Source organism: Salmo salar, chromosome 28, assembly GCF_965601325.2.
Source record: "Salmo salar chromosome 28, fSalSal1, whole genome shotgun sequence".
In the NCBI taxonomy this organism is placed as follows: domain Eukaryota; kingdom Metazoa; phylum Chordata; class Actinopteri; order Salmoniformes; family Salmonidae; genus Salmo; species Salmo salar.
The window spans coordinates 41497501-41505512 of record NC_138318.1 but is presented as its reverse complement, the minus strand read 5'-3'; the positions used below and the strand labels follow the sequence as shown (position 1 = coordinate 41505512).

Here is an 8012-nt window from a genome sequence, read left to right as displayed (position 1 = left end):
TATTGGTCACATGGTTAGCAGATGTTATTGGTCACATGGTTAGCAGATGTTATTGGTCCATACACATGGTTAGCAGATGTTATTGGTCACATGGTTAGCAGATGTTATTGGTCACATGGTTAGCAGATGTTATTGGTCCATACACATGGTTAGCAGATGTTATTGGTCACATGGTTAGCAGATGTTATTGGTCACATGGTTAGCAGATGTTATTGGTCACATGGTTAGCAGATGTTATTGGTCACATGGTTAGCAGATGTTATTGGTCCATACACATGGTTAGCAGATGTTATTGGTCCATACACCTGGTTAGCAGATGTTATTGCGAGTGTAGCGAAACGCTTGAGCATCCAGTTCCATCGATGTCTAGAGCCAAACTGCGCATGTGCAAGCAGTCAAATCAAAAGGCACTCCATCAATATAAAGTTGTTTTCTGACGAAAATGAAAGAAAAAAAAAACGTGTCAGTTTGTCACTTTCACGAGTTTGGAGTAATAACATGTTCTCAACTACTGAAGACGTTTGCTCCAATCTATGTTGTGCCTTTAAGATTTCGAGAAAATGAACAAGTAAAGGAAAAGTGCTTCTACACCTGCATTGCTTGCTGTTTGGGGTTTTAGGCTGGGTTTCTGTACAGCACTTTGTGATATCAGCTGATGTAAGAAGGGCTATATAAATACATTTGATTTGATGATAAAATTTGACATCTCTCATTGACATCTCAAATCCCGGCCTGGTGTTCCCGGAAATCTCGCGATGTTACGCCTCCGGGATTAGAAACGGTTGATATTCTTCCGAGATTTTGAGGAAGAACTTCCTCCTTGCCGTCACATGTAACCCACCTAACGTGGTATTAACACGCCATCTCAAATCCATATATTTTTATATGTTTACTACCCAGCCTTAAAAATGTTACTTGCAGCTTTACCGAGTAGGGTCAAGCTCATTTCAGGACGTTCGTTGGCGTTTACCGCCGCTCGGATGTATTCCGCTGGTCCTACCGTCGCCAACCCGGTCGTCTACTTTGACATTGCCGCTGACAACCAGCCCGTCGGAAGAGTAACATTCGAGGTGAGTTCCGTTGTTTTGATCCGATGGTTTACGTAACTCGGCTATTAAAAATGTTCCTTTTGTTTTGGCCTTTTTGAGACAACTAGTAGACGTCTGATAATAAATCAGATGCAACTTGGAAAAACCAACGTGAAAATCGCTAAATTACAGCACCATTTATTAGCATGTCAACCCTGTAGAACTGGGTTCTACTGTACAAACTAGCTAACTACTAGTCTGATTTTTTAATCCGCTATTATTTGGTGTATATGCAGTCTGAAACGGATGCCTGCAAAATGGTGTAAATATTCCTCATGTCCACCAAAGACGCATCAAAGTCTTTCCTTTCCGGCGGAAGTCATTAAATGGAGCAGTCTGTAACTCCACGTTGAGGATGCCGCATGTGTTCAACTCGTGAGTTGCTTTACTGTGTGGTAGTACAGACTATAACTAGATAGCATTTAACTAGGGGAATGACAAGGGAAGCGCTTAACTAGGGAAATGACGAGGGAAGCGTTTAACTAGGGGAATGACGAGGGAAGCGTTTAACTAGGGGAATGACGAGGGAAGCGTTTAACTAGGGGAATGACGAGGGAAGCGTTTAACTAGGGGAATGACGAGGGAAGCGTTTAACTAGGGGAATGACGAGGGAAGCGTTTAACTAGGGGAATGACGAGGGAAGCGTTTAACTAGGGGAATGACGAGGGAAGCGTTTAACTAGGGGAATGACGAGGGAAGCGTTTAACTAGGGGAATGACGAGGGAAGCGTTTAACTAGGGGAATGACGAGGGAAGCGTTTAACTAGGGGAATGACGAGGGAAGCGTTTAACTAGGGGAATGACGAGGGAAGCGTTTAACTAGGGGAATGACGAGGGAAGCGTTTAACTAGGGGAATGACGAGGGAAGCGTTTAACTATGGGAATGACGAGGGAAGCAAAACAAACCGTATCTGGTGGACATCGGAATTTAAACGGCGGAACGTTTTAACAAAATTAAATTTAAAACTTACTCAACCTGATTGTCTGCTGCGATTTGTCCTTCAGTTGCTCGAAATTTGAAACAAAATAAAGTATTGTTTACCGGACTTTTTAGTAGGTTTATGGTTCACTTGGGCACCATGAAGTTAGTTTTATATTGGATATGTATAGCTATTGAACCAAGCGTGATGCTGGGCACCGCCTTATGGGACTCCCAGTCACGGCCGGATGTGATGCAGCCTGGACATGACAATAAACGATCAATACCTTTTTGTTTGAATTCAAAAATAAATCTTCAATTATTGTACATATATATATATATATATTATATCAGTGCCTTAGGAAAGTATTCAGACCCCTTGACTTTTTCCACATTTTGATGTTATAGCCTTATTCTAAAATTGAGGAATTTTTATTTATTTAATCAATCTACGGGGTTTGTCATTTTAGCAACTTTTATTAAAACTAAAAGACAGAAATACCTAATTTACATAAGTATTCAGACCCTTTGCTATGAGACTCGAAATTGTGTTCAGGTGCATCCTGTTTCCATTGATCATCCTTGAGATGTTTCTACAACTTGATTGGAGTCCACCTGTGGTAAATTCAATTAACTGGACATGATTTGGAAAGGCACACACCTGTCTATATAAGGTCCCACATTTGACAGTGTACGTCAGAGCAAAAACCAAGCCATGAGGTCGAAGGAATTGTCCGCAGAGCGCCGAGACAAGATTATTTCGAGGCACAGATCTGGGGGAAGGGTACCAAAACATTTAGGCAGCATTGAAGGCCGCCCGGCCAAACTGAGCAAACTGGGGACAAGGACCTTGGTCAGGGAGGTGACCAAGAACCTGATGGTCACTCTGACAGAGCTCCAGAGTTCCTCTGTGGAGATGGGAGAACCTTCCAGAAGAACAACCATCTCTGCAGCACTCCACCAACCAGGCCTTTATGGTAGAGTGGCCAGACGGAAACCACTCCTCAGTAAAAGACACTACAGCCTGCTTGGAGTTTGCCAAAAGACTCTCAGATCATCAGAAACACGATTCTCTGGTCTGATGAAACCAATATGTTTGTGTCGCACTGCTTTGCTTCATCTTGGCCAGGTCGCAGTTGTAAATGAGAACTTGTTCTCAACTAGCCTACCTGGTAAAATAAAAATTTAAAATAAAGATTGAACTCTTTGGCCTGAATGCCAAGATTCACATCTAGAGGAAACCTGGCACCATCCCTACGGTGAAGCACGGTGGTGGCAGCATCATGCTGTGGGGATGTTTTTCAGTGGCAGGGACTGGGAGACTAGTCAGGATCGAGGGAAAGATGAACGGAGCAAAGTATAGATAGATCCTTGATGAAAACCTGCTCCAGAGCGCTCAGGACCTCAGACTAGGGCGAAGGTTCACCTTCCAACAGTACAAGACCCTAAGCAGAGACCTGAAAATAGCTGTGCAGCAACGCTCCCCATCCAACCTGACAGAGCTTGAGAGGATCTGCAGAGAAGAATGGGAGAAACTCCCCAAATACAGGTGTACCAAGCATGTTGCATCATACCCAAGAAGACTTGAGGCTCTAATCGCTGCCAAAGCTGCTTCAACAAAGTACTGAGTAAAGGGTCTGAATACTTATGTAAATGTAATATTTCTGTTACATTTTTTTTATAAATTAGCAAACATTTCTAAAACAATTTTTGCTTTGCCATTATGGGGTATTGTGTGTGTGTGTGTAGATTTGCCCTCCTGAGTGGCGCAGCGGTCTAAGGCACTCGGTGCAAGAGGCGACACTACATTCCCTGGTTCGAATCGGGGCTGAATCCCATCCGGCCGTGATTGGGAGTCCCATAGGGCGGCGCACAATTGGCCCAGCGTCATCCGGAGTAGGCCGTCATTGTAAATAAGAATTTGTTCTTAACTGACTTGCCTAGTTAAATAAAATAATTGAGGAGAGTGGGGGGGGGGGAACAATTTTTAATACATTTTAGAATAAGGCTGTAACGTAACAATGTGGAAAAAGTCAAGGGGTCTGAATACTTTCCGAATGATATATTATTATTTATTCTAAATATTTTCCGAAGGCACTGATTTAGTTTTTCATCCTTTCCTGATTCAGTCATTGTCATTGTCGTGTTGGCTATTCTGTTAGCTAGTGACGAGAGAACTGTGTATCCAACCATGGACCTACCGGCTCTCTACAAAGTTTAGTAAACAATACTTTCCTGTGGCTATTTTGCCTAAAATTTCAAGCAGCAGAAGGACAACTGGTAGTTTGTTTTCTTTTTTGGAAATATAAAAGTATTCAACATTCTGGCTTGTAAAGAACATTTACGTGATTATTTTTTTTTTGCGGGCATTAGTTTCAGGCTTTATATACGAATGAATTGTGTATTACAGCCTGATTTTAATCAGATTAGCTGCATTGCAACTGACTGTTTCATAACGTGTGCTATTTTTAAATTTTGCAGCTGAATGCAGATGTTGTGCCCAAAACAGCAGGTAGGAGAAAGAACAATAACTATTCATGATTCAATATAGTGTTTTTTTTTTTAAAAATCAAATCAAACTTTATTGGTCGCGTACATGGTTACACCGTTTATCGCAGGTGCAGTGAAATGCTTATTAGGTGGTGGGCTACTAGGCCGTCTTTCTTTACTTTCAGAGATGATCTCTGTCAGGAGGAGCTGTTTTTTACATATTGTGTATATTTATTTCTGAACACATTTCCATTTGTTGCCAATGTCAATTTTATTTATATATTTATTTATTATTATTGATAAATACTTTTATGTTCTCTAGCTGGAAAACAGTGGCGCAGCGGTCTAAGGCACTGCATTTCAGTGCAAGAGGTGTCACTACAGTCCCTGGTTCGAAACCAGGTTGTATCACAACCGGGCCATGATTGGGAGTCCCATATGGCGGCGCACAATTGGACCAGCGTCGACCGGGGTAGGCAGTAGCGTTGTGTTGTGTGACACAACTGCACATTTTTAGTGGCCTTTTGTCCCCAAATAAATGGAAATATCACATTTTACATAAGTATTCAGACCCTTTACTCAGTACTTTGTTGAAGCACCTTTGGCAGCGATTACAGCCTCGAGTCGTCTTGGGTATGACGCTACGGGCTTGGAACACCTGTATTTGGGGAGTTTCTCCCATTTTATTTTCTGCAGATCCTCTCAAGCTCTGTCAGGTTGGATGGGGAGCGTCGCTGCACAGCTATTATCAGGTCTCTCCAGAGATGTTCGATCAGGTTCAAGTCCGGACTCTGGCTGGGGCCATTCAAGGACATTCAGAGACTTGTCCTGAAGCCACTCCTACGTTGTCTTGGCTGTGTGCTTAGGGTCATTGTCCTGTTGGAAGGTGAACCTTCACCCCAGTCTGAGGTCCTGAGCACTCTAGAGCAGGTTTTCATCAAGGATCTCTCTGTACTTTTCTCCGTTCATCTTTGCGTCGATCCTGACTAGTCTCCCAGTCCCTGCAGCTGAAAACATCCTCACAGCAAGATGCTGCCACCACCATGCTTCACCGTAGGGATGGTGCCAGGTTTCCTCCTTGATATTCAGGCCAAAGAGTTTCAATCTTGGTTTCATCAGACCAGAGAATCTTGTTTCTGATGATCTGAGAGACTTGAGGTGCCTTTTGGCAAACTCCAAGCGGGCTGTTATGTGCCTTTTACTGAGGAGTGGCTTCTGTCTGGCCACTCTACCATAAAGGCCTGATTTGGTGGTGCTGCAGGAGAAATCTTCCAGAAGGACAACCATCTCCACAGAGGAACTCTGGAGCTCTGTCAGAGTGACCATCGGGTTCTTGGTCACCTCCCTGACCAAGGCCCTTCTCCCCCGATTGCTCAGTTTGGCCGGGCGGCCAGCTCTATGAAGAGTCTTGGTGGTTCCAAACTTCTTCCATTTAAGATTGATGTTCTTGGGGACCTTCAATGCTGCAGACATGAACTCCAACCTCTAGCGCACCTGATTCTAATAATTAGCTTGTCGATAAGCCGAATCAGGTTAGTTACAACTGGGGTTACAGTGAAAACCTACAGGATGGGTATCTCTCCAGGAACAGGGTTGTTGTTAAAACCTACAGGAAGGTATCTCTCCAGGAACAGGGTTGTTGTTAAAACCTACAGGATGGGTATCTCTCCAGGAACAGGATTGTTGTTAAAACCTACAGGAAGGTATCTCTCCAGGAACAGGGTTGGAGTTAAAACCTACAGGACGGTATCTCTCCAGGAACAGGGTTGGAGTTAAAACCTCCAGGACGGTATCTCTCCAGGAACAGGGTTGGAGTTAAAACCTACAGGACGGTATCTCTACAGTAACAGAGTTGGAGTTAAAACCTACAGGACGGTATCTCTACAGTAACAGAGTTGGAGTTAAAACCTAGAGGAGGGTATCTCTCCAGGAACAGGGTTGGAGTTAAAACCTACAGGAGGGTATCTCTCCAGGAACAGGGTTGGAGTTAAAACCTAGAGGAGGGTAACTCTACAGTAACAGGGTTGGAGTTAAAACCTACAGGAGGGGTATCTCTCCAGGAACAGGGTTGGAGTTAAAAGCTACAGGAGGGGTATCTCTCCAGGGACAGGGATGGAGAGCCCTGGTGTAAACCGTTAATTCTTCCTCTCAGAGAACTTCAGAGCACTGTGCACAGGAGAACATGGTTTTGGCTACAAGGGATCCATCTTCCACAGGATCATCCCTCAGTTCATGTGCCAGGTAGGTCAAGTTATGTTTTAGTTTGAGAACCCCTAATGATCATCTATACCTTTGTGGTAACTCATGGTATCTTTTCCCCACACACACTCTGACCCCCTTCTAAGTGTGTGTCTATTCGACTCAATAGGGGGGAGACTTCACTAATCACAATGGAACCGGTGGGAAATCTATCTATGGACCCAAATTCAAAGACGAGAACTTCCAACTGAAGCACACAGGACCTGGTAAGTGATTCACCCTTTTCTGTTTAGTCTGGGTTGAAGTTCACCTGATCTAGCCTGAGTGTCGGTCTGTTTTGTGCTATTACGCCAACTCCCAATCACTCATTATCATGTGAAAGAAATGGCTTGCCGATGACTGACTGCAATGGAACTGACAAGTGCACCAACAGATCTGGGAACATTCTAGATTGTAAATGTTCTTCCAGAGTACTGCAGCCTACCCTTTTTTTTGGGCTATTTTTAATGAGTCCCCTTCGTACCACTAGATGGCAGCGTTGCACTGCGGATGTTTCAATGAGAGCCTTACTGCATAACCAACTTAATGTGGTTGAGAACGATTTACCTCTTTCGGTTAACACTGCCATAAAGAATCAATTGACCAAATCTAACTTTTTCAGATCGCTAACTTGATATCAAGGATGTTGTCATACGAACTCAAACTCGGTGTGTGTGTGTGTGTGTGTGTTTTTCTCCATTTAGGCATTCTGTCAATGGCCAACGCTGGGCCCAACACCAACGGCTCTCAGTTCTTCATCTGCACCGACAAGACAGAATGGTACAGACAGGGAACATGACAGACAGACAGACAGGGAACATGACAGACAGACAGAGACAGACAGGGAACATGACAGACAGACAGACAGGGAACATGACAGACAGACAGACAGGGAACATGACAGACACAGGGAACATGACAGACAGACAGAGACAGACAGGGAACATGACAGACAGACAGACAGACAGACAGACAGGGAACATGACAGACAGACAGAGACAGACAGGGAACATGACAGACAGACAGAGAGGGAACATGACAGACAGACAGACAGGGAACATGACAGACAGACAGACAGACAGGGAACATGACAGACAGACAGACAGACAGGGAACATGACAGACAGACAGACAGGGAACATGACAGACAGACAGACAGACAGACAGACAGACAGACAGACAGACAGACAGACAGACAGGGAACATGACAGACACAGACAGACAGACAGACAGGGAACATGACAGACAGACACAGACAGAGAACATGACAGACAGACAC

At 44.1% G+C, this 8012-nt stretch overlaps 1 protein-coding gene across 2 annotated transcripts in view; it reads left to right on the top strand.

Moving 5' to 3' along the window:
* Window positions 1–766: 766 nt before the first annotated feature.
* Window positions 767–8012, top strand: part of LOC106589992 (peptidyl-prolyl cis-trans isomerase A) — a 9018-nt gene continuing 1772 nt past the window's right edge. Inside the window, exons 1-6 of one of the 2 annotated variants that reach the window (XM_014180469.3) lie at window positions 767–1070; window positions 4488–4518; window positions 4819–4968; window positions 6649–6737; window positions 6865–6961; window positions 7439–7514. In XM_014180469.3, coding sequence (XP_014035944.1) covers window positions 909–1070; window positions 4488–4518; window positions 4819–4968; window positions 6649–6737; window positions 6865–6961; window positions 7439–7514 — 605 coding nt within the window. In that variant the 5' untranslated portion in view covers window positions 767–908. The remainder of the gene's footprint in view (window positions 1071–4487; window positions 4519–4818; window positions 4969–6648; window positions 6738–6864; window positions 6962–7438; window positions 7515–8012) is intronic. The other variant, XM_014180470.3, reaches the window with a different exon arrangement.